General features: G+C 43.0%; 1 protein-coding gene across 1 annotated transcript in view; it reads left to right on the forward strand.

Moving 5' to 3' along the window:
* Positions 1-591: 591 nt before the first annotated feature.
* LOC124082277 (zinc finger protein 14) overlaps positions 592-22,343 on the forward strand; it is a 31,345-nt gene continuing 9,593 nt past the window's right edge. Inside the window, exon 1 of the mRNA XM_046428778.2 lies at positions 592-743. Within this exon, the coding sequence (XP_046284734.1) occupies positions 741-743 (3 nt within the window). The 5' untranslated portion in view covers positions 592-740. The remainder of the gene's footprint in view (positions 744-22,343) is intronic.

Genomic DNA, 22,343 nt, shown 5'->3' on the forward strand with positions numbered 1-22,343 from the left:
AATGACATTTTACATATACTGCTTTAAAGACATCACAACCAACCTCACCTGTGACTTTCTCTCTTGTTTTCTGAATTATCTTGTTTTTGCTGGGCTGGAACCCAGGGCTTCGATTTGCCAGAAAAGCACTGTATGGCTGAGCTGTGCCGGGTAGTTTCACCTGTTCCTTTGAACGTTTTCACGTGGCCTTCAGAAAAGTCAAAGGTACTTACTGAGCACTTCATTTCAGTTGAACGGGCCTCCTTTCCAGGGCTCAGTCCCACCCTGAACCCAGGGCAGGAAGGTCATGTGACTTAAGGTCTTAACACGCTCCTCCGTGGCTCCCGTGTGCACAGCACCGAATTCTACACACCGCCGTCCCCGTGGGTCTTGTTCAGACCCCGCGGGCTGCACCGGGTGCGCACAGGCGTTACCCGCGGGGTCAGGCCCCAGCCCGGGAGGAGGTGCTGCCTCAAAAGGGCTGGGCCTATTTCATCAGGGATTGGTTACGTTAGCTGTCCCTCAGGCGAGGGCGGGGCCTGGAGGCTGTTCCTCAGGGCGGCGCTTTCCAATCAGGCGCGCAGCCGGGGCAAGGGCGGGCTTCCGCAGTCTCGCGCTTTCCTCGCTCGGCCGCCAGGCTCCGCTCCTTCCTCCTCAGGTCGCATGTCTTGGGTACGGATTCCCGTCGCAGCCAGAGAGCCCCACGAGCTCGGGTGGCCGAAGTTCCTTCGTGAGGACGGCAGGTGACCCCGGAGGCCCAAATGGTGAGTGTGCGGCCAGGGACCTCCAGGGGCACAGGAATGGCGGGACCTGGCGTGCGGGTGAGCGACGGAGCGGGCCGAATCCCGGCCGGTGGGCGGCCCTGGGGCCTGTCCCCTGGTCCCGCAGGTTAGGCTGGGAGGCGGGTCCCCTGATCAGCTGCACACTGTGTTACCGAGTCCCGGCCGGCGGGTGGCCCTGGGGCCTGTCCCCTGGTCCCGCAGGGTAGGCTGGGAGGAGGGTTCCCGGTCAGCTGCAGAGCGTGTTAATGAGCCCCCCTCGGCTGGCCCTGGTCTCCAGACCCTTGGTCCCTCGGGACGGACTGAGAGCGAGTCCCCGTGGTTCGCTGCGGAGGATGTCATTGTCCGCGCTGGCGGGTGGCCCTGGGCCCTGACCCCTGTCCGCGGGGTCTGTGGGGTCGGATGGGCCGCGGGTCCCCGAGATCAGCTGCAGAGCGTTCGACCTAGTCTCAGCTTGGGCGGTCTCCCTGACCTCTGTCCCATGGGTTAGCTGGGTTAGCAGGTCCCTGTCCTCTTTTTCTTCTCCCTGTTGGCGACGTCCCAGGTTCAGATCTGTGCAGCTTATGTGGCCTGATGCTCCCAGAGTGTGTGGTGAGAAGGGAAGGGTCTGGGTTCTGGACCCAGGTGTGTTCTGACTGTGACATTTGGCCTGAGGGGTTCCAGTCTGTCCCTCTTTTCTCCCCAGGATTAATCTGTGAGTCCTACAGACACATACTCCTAAATGTGCAGGGAACGGTATCAAATCCATTTTCCATTCTGGAACCTGGCTCCTCCTAAGGCTGGCAGCAGACACCTGAAATTCCAGTTCCCTCTCGCATTCCCAGATGCCAACTGCACCCTCCAGTTCACACTTTACCAACCATTTGTTCCAGTCTACATTCAAATAGACAGTGTTTTAATTATCAAAAGTTTCACAACAATGGATAATTTAAATTTTAAATAATTTTTTTTTTTGAAAGGTGGGCAAACATTTCCCATGACTGGAAAGCAGACAGGAATGACCTGGAACTTGAGTTTAAAAAGTACTTATGCCTCTCGTCATCATGCCTAGGCACAGACACAGTCTCTCTGGGCAGAGGTGTTATTGGCCATTACACAGGATCCTGTGTCCTCAGCCACTGTCCTGTCCTTTGGTGGGGCTGCAACTAGGTGCCCACAGCTTCCCTGTGCCCTTCAGGGTGCAGGCAGTTTCAGACTCTGGGTCAGCTCCTCCTAGAGGGCAACCTGAGGTGTGGGGAGCAGCCTCCCAGGGGAGCAACTGGAGACACCGGGGTCAGGCAGTGAGATGCTGGTGTTGGGGGAACATGACACACATGGTTCCTGCCCTCTAGATGTGCTCAGAGCTGTGAAAGAAGAACAGTTATCCCTAAGAGCAGGGAAATCTGACCCCAGCAAGGTGGAGCAAAGCCCTGCCAAGCTCCTCAGCAGCAGGAGGGGGTGGGAGGATGTGCCTGGTGACAGATGCCTGACCAAGCTGAGGTCTGACAGGTCATTGTCCAGTGGTGCTGCAGCTCCCTGGGTTTGTTGCCTTGGAAAGACTTGCTCACTTACTTAACTTCAGTTTTTCATTAGTTGTAAAATGTAATTTAATGCTAGAGCTGGAAGATTAGAGATTACTAAAGGACAAGATAGAATTATAAGTCAGGGTAAAAAAACAGATTTTAAAAAAAAGGAAACATTTGGTCTTATATTTCATTATTTAAAGATTCTTATGTACTGTTTTGCTTCCCCAGAGTGAGTTTACTGAGTTTCTTAGAATAATTCTTTTTTTTTTTAATTTAATTTGGTGGGGGTGGGGGTGGAGTTGGTAATTTAATATAGAATTCCAGGGCTTTTTCTGGGAATGCTATCTGGGAATAGAAATGGTGGAAATCTGTATTTCTTTCTTTCTTTTTTTTTTTTTTAAATTTTAGTTGTAAATGGATCTTTATTTATATGTGGTGCTGAGACTCAAACCCAGGGCCTCACACATGCTAGTCAAGTGCTCTACACTGAGCCACAATCCCAGCCCCAGGAAATCTATTTCAGTGTGACTCAGTCCTAGAAGAAATTTTGGTGGATAAGTTCGTTTCATTATTACAAAGATTCAACCTTACTCATTAGTTGCTGAGGGTCTTGCTCAGTCCCTGAGGCTGGATTTGAACTCGTGTTTCTCCTGTGTCATCCTCCGGAGTCACTGGGATTAGAGGCCTGTACTACCACATCTTACTAGTTAAAAATTCTTATGTATCTTTTCCTCCCCCAGGGTGAGAGTACTCACTATGCTTCTCGGATATGTTCTTTGGGGCTTGGGGGGTGGGTTAAAACAGAATTCCAGGACTTTGCTTTGGGAATGCCACCTGGGAAAAGAAATACAATCTTGTTCCAGTGTGGTTGCAGAGAGTAAAGCCAGTCCTTGCTTCCCCAGTGCTGAAATATAACACCAGAGAAGCATGCCGAGGCAAGTTTAGAGTGGAAAGTAGAAGCTTTATTAAGGACAGCAGAAAAGACTTCTCCCTGGAGGAAGAAGGGGACCCAAGACTGGAATCTGTGGAAGGGCAATGTCTTCCCCTTTTTATAGCTGAGGTCTTCTTTCAGCTTTCCCTCATTCCTGTCCTTTGTTCTGTTATCTTTCAGTGATGGAATGTAGGTGGGAAGGCCCAAAGGATGGGGACAGGTGGGCCAAAGGTGTAATCTGGATAGGAAGGACTTTTGGATGAGCATCTCCCTGTTTGCTAGGAGCTACTTCATTAACATTTCCTTGGGTTGGGCTTTGGTCCTTGGGAACATTAACATTTCAATTTCCCAAGTGGTGCTCTGCTTTCCTGGACTTCATTCTCAACATGGCCTTTACTTTCGATTTTACTCAATGTTAGACCCGTTAGACCCAATTTACCTAACTACACTAACTACCTATCTTTAAATCTGGCTTCAGTTTCATTAGAAAGATTCACCAAAACATCAGCTCCTGTAGTTTGCAGGGGTTTGGCAGTGGATGGGTCTGTTCTGTACCCTGTGAACTGTATTTACCAAAACTAGGCAATTCCTAATAGTAGTCACCTGTGATGAAGTGAATACCAAATATGTTATCTTGGAAATACTAATTAAATAACATGTTTATTGTCTGATAGGGAATAAGTTTGACTTTCCTGTTGAAGTGTGTCTTAAAGTTTTTCCTCCTTAAACATAAACACTTGAGTTTGAGTGATTTTTCTGGGTTCTTTAAACATGAATTGAAAACATGACTGAGAAGCAGAGATCCTTGATCCTTGTGACTGTAATCCAAGGCCAGAATTGGTCCTGCAAAAGGAAGTCACTGAAGGTCCAGTCAGAGCTCTCTGGGCAGCCTCCCCTGCAGAGCCCCAGGCTGCTCACACTAACCTTGGAATGAGCCCTTTAGACTGAGAAGCTACAGAACTCTGGAAAGCTGGGGGTCCTCAGGCAGATATGGGGAGGGATGGGAATGCTAAGGGGATTCCCTTTCTGAGGGTGCATGTTGTCCAAGGCTGTTCCCAGAGGGTACAATGAAACAAAAACAGATTTGGGTGAGAAGCACTTATTCTAAGGAGCACTGCAGGAGAGTGGAGAACCACAGGTGAGCTCTGCAAGCACCCACAGCTCCTGCAGAAAAGGGCTGCTTTCCTAGGGAGGGGCAAACAGGGTTAGGAAGCTGAAGAGAAAACTGCAGCTCATTGCTTAGGAGGGAACAAAGAGGGGAGGTATTTTTAGGATCAGGGTGTGACTGCCATGGGTTAAAAAAGTGACCTCTAAGTGATAATGAGAAGGGGGTCTCTGCAGGAATTGCTCTAGCAGAAAGCAGAGAAGGGGGTTTCTTCATTCATAGATCTTTCCCAGATTCCCTTTGGCACTTTCTTTTTCTTATATATCTTTTTTCATTTTGGCCAATCCTAAATTGTATCCTTTATAGTAAACATAAGTGACATGCTTTGCTAAAATCAAATCATTGAACTTGAGGAGGAGGTATTGAGAGTCCTTTGTTTTCCTGCCTCCTCCCCCACCCCCCAATCTTGCTGAGGACTGGACTAGGCCCAGGAATGCTCCCTGAGAGGGCCAAAAGTTGAGAAACTGGTGGGCTTAAAGGGGAAGGGCAGGGTGGAGTAGACAAGGACACATTAACAACCTTATAGCTCCCTGTTGGGAGGGGAAATTCCTGGGACAGGTTACTGTTAGACCAGGACGCAAGAAAAGACCACTGACTCCAATTAAAATCAAATTAAAGCAAGCTTATTATTTCCACCGGCCAGGCTGTCTCTCCCTCCCAAAATGGTGGGAAGAAGACAGCACCCCAGCTTTCCTGCAGCCCAGCTTTATAGCCCAGAAAGTTACACAAAGGGGGGTTACAGGTAACAGAACTCTGACAAGCATCACACTAATGGTAGTTTACATTTTTTTGCTGGCCCCAACATCAGAATTTATGAGGACCATTAGAGCCTCAGAGAGGGTCATTGTCTGGCCAGGGAAGGCCAAGATTTGTGAGGCGTCACTAAAGTTTCAGAGAGGGCTGCTGTCTGGTCAGAGAGCCAGGCATGGGTGAGTTCAAGGCATGGGCAGGCATTCCAAGCAGGTTCAGAATTTGCAGTAATTTATAGTAAAGCCGAAATTATCTTTTCATGGCTTTGTGGCGAGATGCCCAATTTTAAGAAAAGATCAGGTTGGGTCTATCAGTTACCTAGGCAACAGGTTGGAGTAGGGGCAGGTTCTAGATAAGATCCCTCAGGGGACAGTCTCCAACCTCTCAGACTAACTTAAAATTGGATACCTTGACCCCACCTGATTTACCTATCTACATTGCCTGCCTAATTCTGGCTTCAATGTCAGAATTGAGCTGTTGAACAAGTAGTTTAAGAGAATGTATTGATGTTCAGCAGATTCACACTGTAGGTGTCAGAAGGGGTTTCAGGGAAAAGGCCTTAGTGGCCAGGACCCTCATGTTCCTGCTGGTGGGTACTTGGGTGAAAGTGAGAACTAGAAGTCCTACATAAGGAACATTCCACTCTAGGGAGAGGAGAGCACAGTGACCTTCCAGAACCAAATGTCCTAGCTGCACAGGTTCCCTCATTCCTAGGAGGAGCCACCTGGGCTGCATCCACTGTGAGAGTGGTTTCCAAGCTTGGGAATGTGTTTAGCCAACAATTGGGGTTCCTGGTGAACTGTGGGAGACAGGCTGCTTCCCTGAGCCAGTCCTATGGTTTCTTTGTTATGCTCGAATATGGGATCCCCAAAAGAGCACCAGAGACCTAAGATCGATGTAAGCAGCAAAAAGGTTTTTATTGTGAGCTAGCTTGGTCCTCCGCGCGCACACAGCAACTGGTGACGCTGAAAGGCTCTGAGCCCAGGGTTTGCAGCAATTTTATACACTCTTTGGAGAAGGCAGGGACCCCCACATACATCATAGCATCTCTTAGTAAATCACACACCATGGAAAATCAAATAACAACTCTAAAACATGATTAGCACATTCACTGGCAGGAACAAGTTGGGTAGGGGTGATTGGTTACTACAAGAGGGGGTTTCATTTCAACTGATTGGTTTAAGCCAAGAGGGGTGTTCTGTGCTAAACTACATTCTTTCCCAACACGTTATCAACCACCATAAACTACTGGGAGGGTCGTCTGGCATCCCAGGTGTTTCCCTGTCTCATGCTGATTGGTGGCTGCTAGGGGGTTGCTATGGGTCCCACCTAGCCTGACTGAGTCAGGGACACCTGGCACAGCAGATCTCTCCTGTTATTTGTAGATAAACAACTTAGCAGGGTGGGAATGTGCCTAGGAGTGCTCTGTAGGTCTATCCAAGGACAAAGGTCATGTCCCTTTCTTGGACAGGCTTTGCTCTGAGGTAGAGGCTGGTTTTTCATCTTCTGTCACATCTGGCTGCCATACAATTCCAATTTGCCCCCAAGTACATAGAATTTCATTCCTTGATTGAATATGAATTTTTTAAAAATATTTTTTAAATGTCAATGGACCTTTATTTTATTTCTTTATATGCGGTGCTGAGTACCTCACACATGCTAGGCAAGCACTTGACCACTGAGCCACAACCCCAGCCCCTGAATATAAAATTTTTATGTTTTTGGTTAATACTTAAGTGGATAGAGTGTGATATAAAGAACAAAGAGTTCTTGAAGTTTTTTTATTTGTACCTGTTTCTGTTTACTTCCTTGTGGCTACACATACTGCTTTTTACGAAATACCATGAGCATTTTTTTTTGTGTCCCCATGTTCATAGGAAAGATGTTCAGTCATTTTCTTATGATGAATTCACTTATGAGGTTATTTCTGTTTTAATATCCTGCATGTTAATTCAATTTGTTTCTGAAATGTGCAGACATTTCCCCTGAAGTAGAGCAGCCTTTTTGTACCCTAATTTTTTTATTCCTATATTAGCTGCAATGCACAGAACTTTTTAAAAATAATAATTATTTTTTAGTTTCAGGGAGACACAATATATTTTATGTGGTGCTGAGGATTGAAATCAGTGCCTCATGCATGCTAGGCCATGCTGTACCACTGAGCCCCAACCGCCCCACCCTATTATAGTTTGATGGAGCTGTCTCATTCTTAATAGACTTGAGTTTTTTCCTTTGGACTTTATTTTTTAACATAAGAAAATCTATAGGACAAGTGTTTGTTGGGCTCCCAGAAGTAAATCCTTAGGTGTCCCCTCCTGGCCACCTGGGACTGAGCCTTTCTGGGAACATATTTCAGCAGTCAGAGTCTGGCTCCCATTTTGGGACCCTGCTTACAGCTCTCCAAGTGGGTGTGGGTTTTTTTTTGTTGTTTTTTTTTTTTTTGTATCAGGGATTGAACTCGGGTCTCTCCACCACTGAGCCATATCCCCAGCCTTAGTTTGTATTTTATTCAGAGACAGGGTCTCACTGAGTTGCTTAGTAGCTCCCTTTTGCTGAGACAGTCTTTGAGCTCGCAATCCTCCTGACTCAGCTACCCTAGCTACTGAGATTACAGGCATGTACCCCCACACACAGCTTACAAATGTTTTTTTTTTTTCTTTTTTCCTGAACCATGGGTGAAGCAGGCTTCTTACCTGACTGGGTTCAAGTATTTGTTTTTCTTTCTCTTTAATTCCTTTTATTGTCATATAATTAGTTTTTTATGAACTTAATAATTGTATTTCCTTTTTATCTTTTTATTTTATTGGCTGGAAATGGGTTGACTGAGAAGTGTGTGGAAGCCTTGGCATTGCAGCACTGGTTTCTTCCCAAGTGTTGGATGCCTGTCTCCCTCCTTTCCAGTCTGGCCTGTCCTGGTACCCACCTCTCAGGTCAGGATCAGCTGCCTTGGAACAAGGAGTGTGTAATTCCTCACCTTGCTTGTAACTGTGCCCAGGCAGAAGATGCAGGAAAGGCCTCCTGAGAGCAGGAAGACAATAGGACCTGCTTGAGAAAACCAGGACTCAACTTTGCCTAAGTGGAAATGTCCCCTGGTGGGACTGGTCCCCTTGCAGGGAGGAAACCCTGCCTGAAAAGGGCTTTTGCCTACTACCTGGCTTCCCACTATCCTTCTGGCCTCATTTATCCAGGAGTCTGATACATCTCCTGTCACTCAGCGCCCCAGGGTGTGCATATGTGGGCTGGGTTGTGCAGGGGTCTTGTGGAGCCCTGGGCAAGCAGCAGGCAGCTGGTGAGAGGGGGAGCCTTCCACAGTCTCAGAGGCCTTCATCTCTCACCCTGTGCAGCTCAGAATCCATCTCCAGGTCTGTGTCTTCTCTGCTGTGTGAGGCCCAAGTGGCTCTGGCTCAGGTCTGTCTCCCCGTGACCTGCAGCTGCTATGAGGTCCATAGGAAGGAAGTCAGGACTCCCCAGAAGGCAGGAAATGATGAGTGTGTGGGGCCAGGACTGCTCTGGGAGGTGGGCTGGTTAGAACTGGGTGAACCAGCTGTGGCTGGACTCTGAACACCCACTGTCAGCTCCAGAGTCAGCCAGCCCAGACCTGAGTCAGATGCTTCTACTGCTCCCTTCTTGGTGCCTTCAGGCCATGGTGTGGGCTGGTGCAGGTGGGTTCCCCTTGTGCTGCCTGGTCTACCCCTATTTTGGCAGAACCCTCTCTGCCCAGCTGGACCCCAGCCCTAGGCCCTCTGTGTGCAGTGAAGGCAGAGGGGGATCCTGACTCTGGTCTAGGGCTGCTATGTGGAGGATGCTGGTCTGAGGTGTCCTTGTTCCTCCTTCTCCCCATGAGTCACCTTGCTTTCCCCCACCAGCCCCTTATCATTCCTGCCCTGTACTCACATTTCCAGACTCCTCCTCACACTGCATTCACTGGGCACAGCCTCAGAGATTTGTTTTCTGTGTGTGAATTTGCCATGTGATGAGAGCAGAGGACAGTCAGCTGGAACTCCACTGTTAAAAGACTTTGTGCCTCTGTTACTTTACTTTCTCCATGCATAAAACTTTATCAGAATAATTTGTGCAGAGGTTTCCTTTGAAAATCTCACAGGATTCCATATCCTCAGCCACTGGCCTGTCCTTTTTTGGGGGTGCCCCAAGTACCCACAGGTTACCCTTTGTCCTTCAGGTTGTAGGTGATTTGAGGCCCTGGGTCAGCTCCTCCTAGAGGACATCCTGAGCTGTGGGGTGCACCCTTTAAGGAGATCAGCTGGGGGCATTGGGACTGAGAAATCTCTAGGAATAGGCCTCATCTAGACAGCTACCTCCTAGGGACACTGTCTCTTCCAGGCCCTGTTCCCATTTCTTGGAGACAGGAGGACAGTCAGCCTGTGGATGCTGGTGCTGACAGGCCAGGTCAGAAGTAATTCCTGCCTCGTGCATTCTCTCATGTTTTGAAGGAGCAAAAACTCCAGAGCATAAGAACCATCCACCCAGTGCACTGGTGTGCAACCCTGACCAGCCTCACAGGCTGGAGTCATGGTCTAGGTCTCTTGGGCAGTGATTGTGGAGTATTTCATTGAGCAGGACCAGGTGGGAGGAGGATGCCCAGCTCAAAGGAACCTTACCTGCCCCTTCAGCTTAACATCTATGTTTCCTCAGCTCCAGCTCTTTCTGTGTTCATGACTTTGAAATGACCTGCTCCCTTATTAGATATCCAGTTTTCCTCAAATGTGAAATGTATTTATTCAGAGCTAAGCAAGGTAAAATATTCAAAAAGTAAAAAGTAGATTTCAAAAGAAGATATATATATTTTTTTCATTTAATAAGAATTCTTATTTGCCTTTCTGCTTCCTCTGAGCATGGGAAGAAAGTTTCTGTGACCTAACTTTTTTTTTTTTTAATTTTGATTTCAGATGAAGTTACATGTACTAGCTTCAAAAATGCTACTAGAGAAAAGAGGAAAATAAATGTCATTGTGGGCTAGGAAGATACCTCAGTATGTAGTGTGTTTGCCTCACATGTACAGGCTGTGGGTTCAATTCACAGCACCACAAAAGGAAAAGAAAAAAAGGGGGTTACATGTCCACAAAAGGTGTGGTAGGGAAATTTGGACTCCAAGGATTCATGAGAATATTGGTTCCCTTGTATAATGAAGAACTTGTGACAGTGGATAACCCTTTTTTGCTTCCTATTTTCTGAACTTGGAAGATTACCACTACATTTCATGGGACAAACATGACAATTGACACCAATAACAAAAAATGTTTATTTGCTTCAAACCTGACTTAGTGTTATGGAAGTTGTTATTAAGTGACATCTCTTTTGTCTGAACAGAGCAGGTTTTCATGAGATTACTAATAATCCTTCAGCATCTTTCATGATTTCATCTAATTCCAGTTTCCTTCCAGATGTCCCTTCCTAATGCTGTCCCACTGGGAGTTCATCTTTCACCTTGTGAATCTTGGGGTTGAAATAGACCTTCAGTCTATAATACTACCTGATGGTGTTCTCTACAAGGTGTTGGAGACTCCTGGACATTTTGGCTACTCTTAGGTATTTGGCTACTATTTCTACTTGCAGAAGTAGTTTTGATGTTCTTCAAAAAAGGAGTCCTGCTCTTAGATTTCACAGAATTTAAGACATGAAGCTAGAGAAACAATTAAGCTACCTCTCCACAATTTGATCAAACTGCATGCAATTCACTTCCCTTTTTTTTCATTATTGCTTATTTCCAATATTTCCTGGGTGCCGAGTTCAGCCATTGGTCCAGGCAGGTTCCCTGGCTTGGCTGCCAGAAACTGTTCCATTGCAGTATGTCATTCCTATGCCTTCAGGAATGAATTGGAAGTGTTACTCGCTTCCTTTTAGAGGGAATTAAGGACAGTTTTCATTTCCTCCTTAGTGTGGTGCAGAATCCACCATGATACCCCTGGGCCATGCCTTTCCTCTGATGATCCTTAGTATCACTTTATTAGCCTGTCTATGTTGTGTGCTCCTCCTTGTGTGTGAGTTGTAGTAGATTGTTTGTGTCCAGGAGTTGGTCTAGTTCATCTGAGTTCTCAAATTGTACTCTGGTAGTTATTCATAACATTCCTGTATTTTTTTTTTTTTTTAAGTTTCTAGGATGAATAATGGTGTCTCTCATTTCTTCTAAGTATCATGTCCTTTTTCTTAACTTAGCTGTGGTTTATCCATTTAAGGATGTCCATGAAGAACCTGCTTTTGATTTTGAATCTCTATTGATTTCCTAATCACAGTTTCATTGATGTCTTTAATTATATGCTAGTGTCAGATGTAGGTTCTCCTTGGTCTTCATTCTTTAGTTCCAAAGTGGCAATGAATGATTTTTTAAAATTTATCAAAGTTACATTTATTAAATAATTTTTGTTTATGGATATAAGCCAAACATGATTTTTTCTTTTTTTTTTTAACTTCACAATTTATTTAATTTTATTTATTTTTATATTTATATGTGACAGCAGAATGCATTACATTTCTTATGCATACCACAATTTTTCATATCTCTGGTTGTATACAAAGTATCTTCACACTAATTCGTGCCTTCATACATGTACTTTGGAAAATAATGTCCATTACATTCCATCATCATTTCTAACCCCATGCCTCCTCCCTTACCCTCCCAGCTCCTGCTCTATATAGAGTTCGTCTATTCTTCCCATGCTCCCTCCCTACCCTGCTATGAATCATCCTCCTTACATCAGAGAAAACATTTGGCATTTGGCTTTTTGGGGTTGGCTAACTTTACTTAGCATTATCTTCTCTAACTTCATCCATTTACCTACAAATGCTATGATATTATTCTCTTTTATTGCTGAGTAATATTCCATTGTGTATATATGCCACATTTTTTAATTGATTTATCTATTGAAGGGAATCTAGGGTATTATCAAAATGACTGTACTACCAAAAGCACTATACAGATTTAATGCAATTCTGATCAAAATCCCAATGACATTACTCATAGAAATAGAAAAAGCAGTCATGAAATTCATCTGGAAATTCATCAGAATAGCTAAAGCAATCCTTAGCAGGAAGAGTGAAGCAGGTGGCATCACTATACCAGACCTTAAACTATACTATAGAGCAATAGTAACAAAAACAGCATGCTATTGGCACCAAAATAGACTGGTAAACCAATGGTACAAAATAGAGGACATAGAGATAAACCCACAAAATTACAATCCTCTTATATTAGACAAAGCTGCCAAAAACATGCATTGGAAAAAAGATAGCCTCTTCAACAAATGGTGGTGGAAAAACTGGAAACCCCTGTCTCTCACCCTGCACAAAACTCAACTCAAAATGGGTCAAGGACTTTAGGAATAAAACCACAGACTCTGTATGTAATAGAAGAAAAAGTATGCCCTGATCTCCATCATGTGAGATTAGGCCTCAACTTCCTAATTAGGACTCCTTAGGTGCAAGAATTAAAATTAAGAATCAATAAATGGGATGGTCTAAAAGTAAAAAGTTTCTTCTCAGCCAAACAAAGAATTTGAAGGGAATAGAGAGCTTACATCTTGGGAGCAAATCTTTACCCCTCACACATCAGACAGAGCACTAATCTCTAGGGTATATAAAGAACTCAAAAAGCTAAGCACCAAATACACAATAACCCAATCAATAAATGGGCCAAGGAACTGAACACACACTTCACAGAAGATGATATGCAGTCAACAAATATATGAAAAAATGTTCATCATTGCTAGCAATTAGAGAAATGCAAATCAAAACTACTCTAAGATTTCATCTCACTCCAGTCAGAATGGCACCTGTTATGAATATAAGCAACAATAAGTGTTGGTGATGATGTGGGGAAAAAGGTACACTCACACACCACTGCAAATTGATACAGCCAATATGGAAAGCAGTATGGAGATTCCTTGGAAATCTGGGAGTGGAACCACCATTTGACCCAGCTATACCTCTCCTCTGTCTATACCCAAAGGACTTTAAAACAGTATACTACAGAGACACAGCCACATCAGTGTTTATAGCAGCACAATTCATAATAGCTAAACTGTGGAATCAACCTAGATGCCCTTCAATACATAAATGGTTTTATTTCTTATTTTCTTTTATTTATTTATTTAATAATATAGATTTTGTGTGTGTGTGTGTGTGTGTGTGCTGGGAATTGAACCAAGGGCCTTATACACATGAGGTAAGCATTCTACCAACTGAGCTATATCCCTACCCTTATTTTTTATTTTCTAATGTGAGTGTTCACTCCCTTTAATCTCCCCTAAGCCCTACCTGTGCTCTGTTTCACAAAGTTTTCTAAGATGCAGTTTCAGTTCTTTTCCTTTGAAATATTCAGACTGATCCTGAGACACCCTTGACCCGTGTGCTGTTTAGAACTTTGGGATTTGATCTGCAGATATCTGGAGGTCGCCCAGCTGTGTTTCTGTTACTAACGCCATGGTAATTCCGGTGTTCCTGGTGCCATGTTGGGATTTGGTAGCCTTCTGCCCTAATGCCTGTCGTGGCTGAAGGTGGCTAGTTGTGGAGACTTCCCTGTGATGTTGAAGGATGTGTGCTGGGCCGCTGTTGGCTAAGTGCCCTAGAGGTATACCTGATGTCCCTGTGGTGGGTGTGCTGTTGAGCTAGACTGACACCATGTCAGGTCTTCTGTGTGCTCCAGCTGTCAATTGCCACTGACTCCCCCTGTCACTAGATTCTCCCCCGCCCCATCCCCCCCATCCTCCCCAGCCCCATCCCCGCCCCCCCATCCTTGTGAGTCTCTCAGTTGTTCATCAGGTGTTTTGACCTGTGGTAGGTCATGCATCTTAAACATTCAGGCAGTTGGTTTGTGAGTCTTGTTAGTGAGTTTAGTGTCTATGTTTTCTCAGTAGTGGATTAACTCAAGCATTTTTTTTCCCATTGATGAGATGTTCTTTGCTCTTTATGTGTATTCCTTATTTTGTTGTTTTTGCAAAGTGGGTATTTGATGAATATTACATTCCTCTGAAATCAGTTTTTCCCTCTATTCAGAGTTTGCTCTTGTTTGTTGAAGACTGTGGCCATTGTGTATAGTGACTTTCCAGAGTATTTTTGGAGACAGTAGTTTAGTTGCTCAGTGTACTCAGAGGGTCTCTCTTAGCTTTTGTTGAGCCTAAGTTTTGATGGAGTTCCATGAGGAAATAGCTGGAAAGAAAACAGAAGAATAACAAGAGCTCATCTCCTTTTTCTGTGGACATTTGTGCTGGAGCTGCTGCTTTAACACATGGTCGTTCTGTTTAAAACCACTTCAGCCTCAGTTCTCTGCAGACCTGAGCCTCGAGGGCAGCCAGTGCTGGGCATGTAGGTCTTGGTCCTCTCTGAAAGGTTTCTGTTTGGCATGGGTGGGCTTCCTCAGTTCCCTGGTATACCTGGGTGCTGGTGAACACTCACTTTTTAAAAATTTTTTCTGTAATAGGGATTGAATCAAGGGATACTCTACTACTGAGCTACATCCCCAGGTCTTTTTATTTTTTTATTTTGAGTCAGGTTCTCACTGGTAGCCCAGGGTAGAGTGCAAAGTGTGATCCTCCCACCTCAGCCTCCTAAATCCCTGGGATTTGAGCCATGCACCACTGAGCCCACCTGAATACTCTGTTTGTTTGTTTTTTTTTCCAAACCACAGATTGAACCTCGTGGTGCTGAACCACTGAGCCACATCCCCAGCTCTGTTTTATTTTTTGGAGACAAGTTCCCTCTAAATTGTTTAGGAATTTGCTGAGTTCTAAGGCTTGTTTTGAACTTGTGATTCTCCTACATGAGCCTCCCAAGTCACTGGGATTGGACCTGTGTGCTAACATACCCAGCCTTAATATGCCAATTTCTGAGAATATATTTTATTTTACTTTTTTCTCTCACATTTTATATTGTATTTTTTCATTTAAACATCTAACCAGATGTAGGATTTTGTTTTTTTAAAACATGTTTAAGCATTTTCCACTAATTTACTACACCAGTTGTCTTTTGATGAGGCAAAACTGTGAGAAGCTTGTTACAGACTTTCAGATCACACTAGGTCCTCTGTGATGTGTAAATGCAATAATTCACAGATAAGTCCTTCCCTGTTCCCTCTGTAGTCAGTAAACAGAGCCCTACTCTGGGTGCTCAGGTTGCTGTATTATATATTATTATGTATGTATCATGCATATATGTTTTGTATTGCGTATTATTTTTTCTATTTTGGAGGGGTTCCATTGTAAATGAACTTTTCTCTTAATTGCATTTCAGTATTTCCTTTCATATATATAGAAGTTGATTTTTTTATTGCTAATTGATTTTTATTGAGTTTTGTGTCTTTTTCACTGCTGACCTTGGGCACACATTTTCCTATTGGGTACTTCCAGGTTTTGAACACTACTTGTCCTGCTGCTGTAAACTTTGAAGTTCAGGATTTCATGTGTACCTTCATTGTGGACTCATTTGGGTTTCAACTTTGGGAAATGGCTTGGGGACCAGGAGCCACTGCTGTGACATATGAAGTGGAGATGGTCACTTCAGCATTTGAAAGTTGAGTGGTCATGGCCCTGTGAGGAGGTTTGTGTGAGGCCTATGTGTATTTGTGTGTGTCTTAGAGCCTCACAACTTCTTAAGTATTGATTTCCCCCTATGTAGCAGGCTTTTGGTAGGTGTTGCGGCGAAGATGCCCCATCAAGTGCCCCTGTCTGTTTGCAGTAGACTCTAGTGAGCAGGAATCCAGAAATACAAGTCAAATTCTCACTGTCAAGTGGATTCTGTTGATGGGGAGAGAGGTGGTGACAGTTGCAGAGGCTGCACTGTCTTCTCCCATCTTGTTGCCTGTGGTTGCTGCCTCTGCAGGTGAGTAAATCTGAGTCTGTGTTGCCTGCATCCACCTGTATCTTCTTGGTAGAGTCCTTGATTTTGCCTCAATGTTTGGGGCTATGTGAGCTAGCTCTGAGATCTGGAATACTGTGATTTTCTTCCTGGTTTCCCTGGTAGCACCCCTCTTGCTCTTGTCTATAATTGACTTGTTTTTGTTATCATGGAGACAGCCTTTCATCCTTAGCATATCCCAGTAAAATCAAGAGCAGTCAGGGCATACGTTGATACGATACAAAAATGTAGCCCATGGCTTTTTAAGGAGGAGTTGTTAAATATATCACAATGGAAACATCATGGTGAAGATTTAAAAAGAATAGAAAAGAAAAGCCCAGGGACTCTGCCAGTTGGCACATTGCCATTGTGGACATTCGTATCTTGTTTGCTTAGTCCAAAGCCTTCAGTTCAGACAATGGTAGAGGAAGGAGAAGACATAATGATTCAAGTAAAAGAGAAGGTCTCTCAAGTTAGTCAGACAGAGGAAAAGATTCAAGTAAAAGAGAAGGCCTCTCAAGCTAGTCAGACAGAGAAAGAAAGTGTAAAACAGAAAAAGCCATCAGGGGGAAAGTTACAACAGGAGACTGCTACTAACACCTTTCTATCACCTGAGGGTGTAAGTGTCCAACCAACAGCACCACCTCTACAGGAGACTGCTACTAACACCTTTCTATCACCAGAGGGCGTAAGTGTCCAACCAACAGCGCCACCTCCATATGCTGGGAGGCCCCCAACCCCCGCAGTTGATAGTTGGGATCCTGAGACAAGATCTCAAATATTAACATACCCTGTATTTGAGGCAGGAGGGCAGCGATTTTACCAAGTTTTAAATTTCAAAACAGTGAAGCAGCTAAAAGAGGCTGTAACAACCTATGGTCCTCAAGCACCCTTCACTGTAACCATGGTCGAATCCATTAACAACTTGAACATGACACCAGCAGATTGGGCTAATATGTGTAAAGCTGTGCTAAATGGAGGACAATACCTGTTATGGAAGGTTGCCAATGAGGAATTTTGCAAGGAGACGGCTAGGCGAAATGCAGCAGCTGGTTATCCTCAGAGAAATCTAGATATGTTGTTAGGAAAGGGACCTTATGAGGATCAACAGCAACAAATTGCATATGATCCTGGCGTATACGCACAAATTGCTGCAGATGCAATTAAGGCATGGAAGACTTTACAAGGACATGGAGGTTTACAAGGTCAATTATCTAAGGTAATACAAGGAGCTAATGAACCTTATGCTGAATTTGTAGATAGGCTTATTCAAACAGCTACCAGAGTTTTTGGGAATACAGAACAAGCAATGCCATTACTAAAACACCTGGCTTATGAGCAAGCGAATCCTTGGTGCAGAGATATCATTAGACCATGGAAACATGAAGATTTAAACACATATATTAAATTATGTAGAGACATTAATGAACAAGAGCAAGTCGTGGCAGCTGCAGTAAAACAGGCTTTAGATGCCAGAGACATTAATGAACAAGGGCAAATTGTGGCAGCTGCAGTAAAACAGGCTTTAGATGCCAGGCCAAGAACATGCTACAATTGTGAACAAACAGGACATTTTAAAAGGAATTGCCCCATTGGAGGAGGGTTTAACAAAACTAGGTATCAAAGGAGTAGAATACCAGGTATTTGCCCACGATGCCGTAGAGGGAGACATTGGGCTAATGAATGCCGTTCTCAAACCACCATAGAGGGTACTCCATTATCAAAAAACGAACAAGGACCAGGTGTTTATCCACGATATCGTGGAGAAAGGCATCGGGCTCCATTGCCAAAAAATGGACAGGGGGGCCCAATGCTCCGGGGCCCCAAACCACAAATATACGGAGCACTGGAGGAACCCAGCAACCCCATCAGGGTAGTGCCCAGGACACATTGTCCATCAGATCCCTCATCAGACAAACCAGAGGGAGCGCAGGGTTGGACATCTGCGCCTCCGCCAGAGCAGTACTAACTCCAGAGATGGGAGTTCAAATCATTCCCACAGGGGTGAAAGGACCTCTTCCCAAAGGAACAGTAGGCTTATTATTGGGACGCAGCTCTTCTACTCTAAAAGGACTTATGATAAGTCCTGGGGTAATTGATCCCGATTATGAAGGTGAAATAAAAATTATAGCCAGTTCTCCAAAGGGTATATCAGTAATTTCACCAGGAGATAGAATAGCACAGTTACTAATAATACCCAGCCTACATGATAAATTTTCCAGTCGTACTGTAGAAAGAGGTTCCAAGGGATTAGGCTCCACAGGTGTAGATTGGGCTATGCTTTCTTTAAATTTAGATTCTCGCCCCATGCTAAAACTAAATATTCAAGGACATGAATTTCATGGGCTACTGGATACAGGTGCAGACCTTAGCATCATCTCTCGTCAAGAATGGCCAAAACATTGGCCATTACAACAAGCCACTCAAACGCTTCGAGGCCTAGGAGTGGCGACTAATCCCCATAGAAGTGCAGTGGTATTAGATTGGAAGGATCCTGAAGGATGTGAAGGAACTATACAGCCATATGTATTGGATCATCTTCCTATAAATTTATGGGGACGAGATGTCCTAGATCAATTAGGTTTGACATTAACAAATAACATCAACCAAAATGCACCCACTATTATGACTAGACAAGGTTTTAGGAAAGGAAAAAGATTAGAAAAACAAGAACAAGGTATAGCAGCACCAATACAAATAGATCAAGGAACAGACAGACATGGGTTGGATTTTCAGAAAGGGCCACTGAGACAATAAAAATTACTTGGAAATCAGAAAGACCAGTATGGGTTCCTCAGTGGCCCCTGACTAAAGAAAAGATACAAGCAGCCCATGACCTGGTCAAACAACAATTAGCAGAAGGACATATACAACCTTCTGTATCTCCCCATAATACTCCCATTTTTGTCATCAAAAAGAAATCTGGTAAATGGAGATTATTGCAAGATTTAAGAGCCATTAATAATGAGATGGTTATTATGGGACCTGCTCAATCAGGGATTCCTCAGTTGTCTGCTTTGCCAAAAACCTGGTATGTTTTAGTTATAGATATTAAAGATTGTTTTTTTTCAATTCCAATTCATCCTGAGGATAGTCCACGTTTTGCATTTACTATCCCTGCACTGGATCATGAAGGTCCTGATCAGAGATATGAATGGAAAGTACTCCCTCAAGGGATGGCTAACAGCCCAACTATGTGTCAAATTTATGTTAACAAAGTAATCCAGCCACTTAGAAATCAAAATCCTGAACTACAAATATTTCACTATATGGATGATGTATTATTAGCACACAAAGATAAAAACACATTGCTAGAATGTTATGCCACACTTACAAACTTATTAAAAAATTATAATCTAGAGATAGCAATAGATAAAGTACAATTAAATTTTCCAATTAATTATTTAGGAGTTCTATTATCCTCAACCATGGTCCGTCCACCAAAAATTCAAATAGGAGTAGATCAACTCAAATCACTTAATGACTTTCAAAAGTTATTAGGAGACATAAATTGGATAAGGCCTTATTTAGGTATACCAACAGGAGAGTTGGGACCTTTATTTGATATCCTAAAAGGTCCATCAGATCCAAATTCGCCCCGAATGTTAACGCCTGAAGCAAGAAAGGCATTAAAAATCATTGAAACATATATGGAAAATATGCATTTGGATAGAATTGATATAAGTTTGCCTTTATTATTTATTGTACTACCAACAAAAAATATTCCTACAGGAGTATTTTGGCAAGAAGGTCCATTATTATGGATACATTTATCTTATTCTCCTAACACTATTCTTACTAGGTATCCTGAGGCTGTAGGACAATTAATACTCAAAGGAATAAAAGCAGCAAAGGGAGTGTTTGGAATTTCTCCCAATAAAATTATTACTCCATATACTATGAATCAAATTGATGAGTTAGCTAATGAGTTAAATACTTGGGCAATAATCATGTGCAAATCTAATGTTTCATTTGATAACCACTTACCATCTAATCCTTTATTGTCTTTTTGGTCATTGCATCCTGTAATTTTTCCAAAAATGACAAGAAAAACACCTATCATGAATGCTCCAAATATATTCACTGATGGGTCAAATAATGGTACAGCAGCAGTAGTTACCCCTGATCAAACTTTTACATTTTTAGTACCCAAACAATCAGCTCAAAAGGTAGAGCTTAATGCAGTTTTACAAGCTTTTGTGATGTTTAAAGATTGTGTATTTAATTTATTTTCTGATAGTCAGTATGTAGTTAATGCTATAGTATCTCTTGAAGATGCTGGTAGGATTTCCCCTTCTTCTTCTGTTTTCTCTTTGCTTTCCACTATACAAAGTCTAATCTGGGACAGAAAAGATCCATTCTTTATAGGACATATCAGGGCACATACAGGATTTCCTGGAGCCCTTAGTTTGGGCAATGATTTAGCAGATAAAACTACACATGACATACATATTTTCTCTACACTAGAAGAAGCTATAAATTTTCATAAAAAGTTCCATGTCAATGCTAATACTTTACAAAAGCGTTTTAAAATAACTAAGGAACAAGCTAGACAAATAATAAAACAATGTCAAAATTGTGTGACCTTTTTACCACAAGTTAATCTTGGAGTCAATCCTAGAGGATTGATACCTAACCATATTTGGCAGATGGACGTCACACACTTGCCAGAATTTGGAAAATTAAAATATTTGCATGTTACAGTTGATACTTCTTCTGGATTTTTGATGGGCTCCCTTCATGCCAGAGAAAAAACTAAAGATGTTATAGCTCATTGCTTACAAAATTTTGCCACTGTGGGTGTTCCAGAACAGTTAAAAACAGATAATGCCCCTGGTTATACTTCTACCTCTTTTAAACAATTTTGCTCAACATTTGGCATTACTCATATAACAGGAATCCCATACAATCCACAGGGACAAGGCATAGTTGAAAGAGCTCATCAAACTATTAAAATGTACTTATTAAAGCAAAAAGAAGGAATTGGGAAGGGGTATATGTTCCCCAAAGATAAACTTAAAATAACCCTTTTTACTCTAAACTTTTTAAATTTGGATTCATCAGGACTTAGTGCTGCGGAAAGGCATATGTGTCCAAAAAATGTACATAAGCCCAAGGTACTTTGGGAGGATATTCTAACAGGACAATGGAAAGGTCCTGACCCAGTAATTGTCTGGAGTCGGGGGTCTGTTTATGTGTTTCCACAGGGAGAACAGCAGCCGATTTGGATTCCAGAGAGATTAACCAAGGTCCTGACCCAGTGATTGTCTGGAGTCGGGGGTCTGTTTATGTGTTTCCACAGGGAGAACAGCAGCCGATTTGGATTCCAGAAAGATTAACTAAAGCGATTTCTACAGACCAAAAAGAAGATGATTTGGCTCAAATCCATAACAACTGATATCCAAAACTCCAGTTTGGCTATTCTTACATCTGCAACAGAACCAGGATGCTTTTTTCAATATCTATTTTATTATTGCCCTTTGCCATATCATGAAGTTCTATTTTGTTTTTTGAGCTCATACAGACCTAGGTTAATGTTTTGCTGATCAGTTCTATTTTTTGACTATAGAGTTTTTAAACATTGCAATGGAGATTTCACCTGTAAAAAGTTATAAGGCCTTTACTATAATGTTATGTGTGTATGTATTATATTATGTGTGCACACTTGTGTTTTGTGTTATGTGTTTGAATGTACGTATGTCCATATATCATATATGATGAGCGCTCATGATAAAATGGATCCAAATATTTTTTTTCACGTGATTTATATGGTTTAATTTAAATTGGGTAAACAACTGTTTAGGATTGTTTTAATATGTAAACAAAAAAGAAGGTTAACAGATCTGTTTGTTTACTTTCACCTTTCGTTTTCATTATATTTAATAATTCTCTTAAAGATAATGTAAATTGTTAAGAAAATTGTTTTCTTTTAGTGCCTTCTGTAATGTTACATAATTTTTTCTTTAGCCATTATTGCCAGAATTCCTATCTTCATCCCAGTGCTAGTGAAGTCAAAGATAAAACCAATCTACAGCTTCTACAATAGCCATCACTGAACTGCTTGCAGAACTTGCCTGGACACATTGTGAGCTCACCTGTATGCATTGTGAACTATCTGTTGGTACAGCGAGTTGTGGTAGTGCTGGAGTATTTTTGCTGATGGTGTCACCGGTGGTACAATTTTTCAAAGGAGCCCTCAATTGGCTTAATGTCATGGCATTTTGCATCGTCCTCTACTAGTGATGGTCTAAAATTTGGGGGCCAACAGAGGTGAGGCAAAGAACCTCAACCCCCCACAGGTGCAAAGGCCTATCCACAAGTATGGCTGTATGCTGGACCGGTAGTCAGTGACGGGTATGATCCAATTGCAGTGGTACCAACCTAAGACA

Source organism: Marmota monax, unplaced genomic scaffold, assembly GCF_021218885.2.
Source record: "Marmota monax isolate L192 unplaced genomic scaffold, Marmota_monax_Labrador192_F-V1.1 WCK01_AAM20220418_F8-fsc00035, whole genome shotgun sequence".
Taxonomy (NCBI): domain Eukaryota; kingdom Metazoa; phylum Chordata; class Mammalia; order Rodentia; family Sciuridae; genus Marmota; species Marmota monax.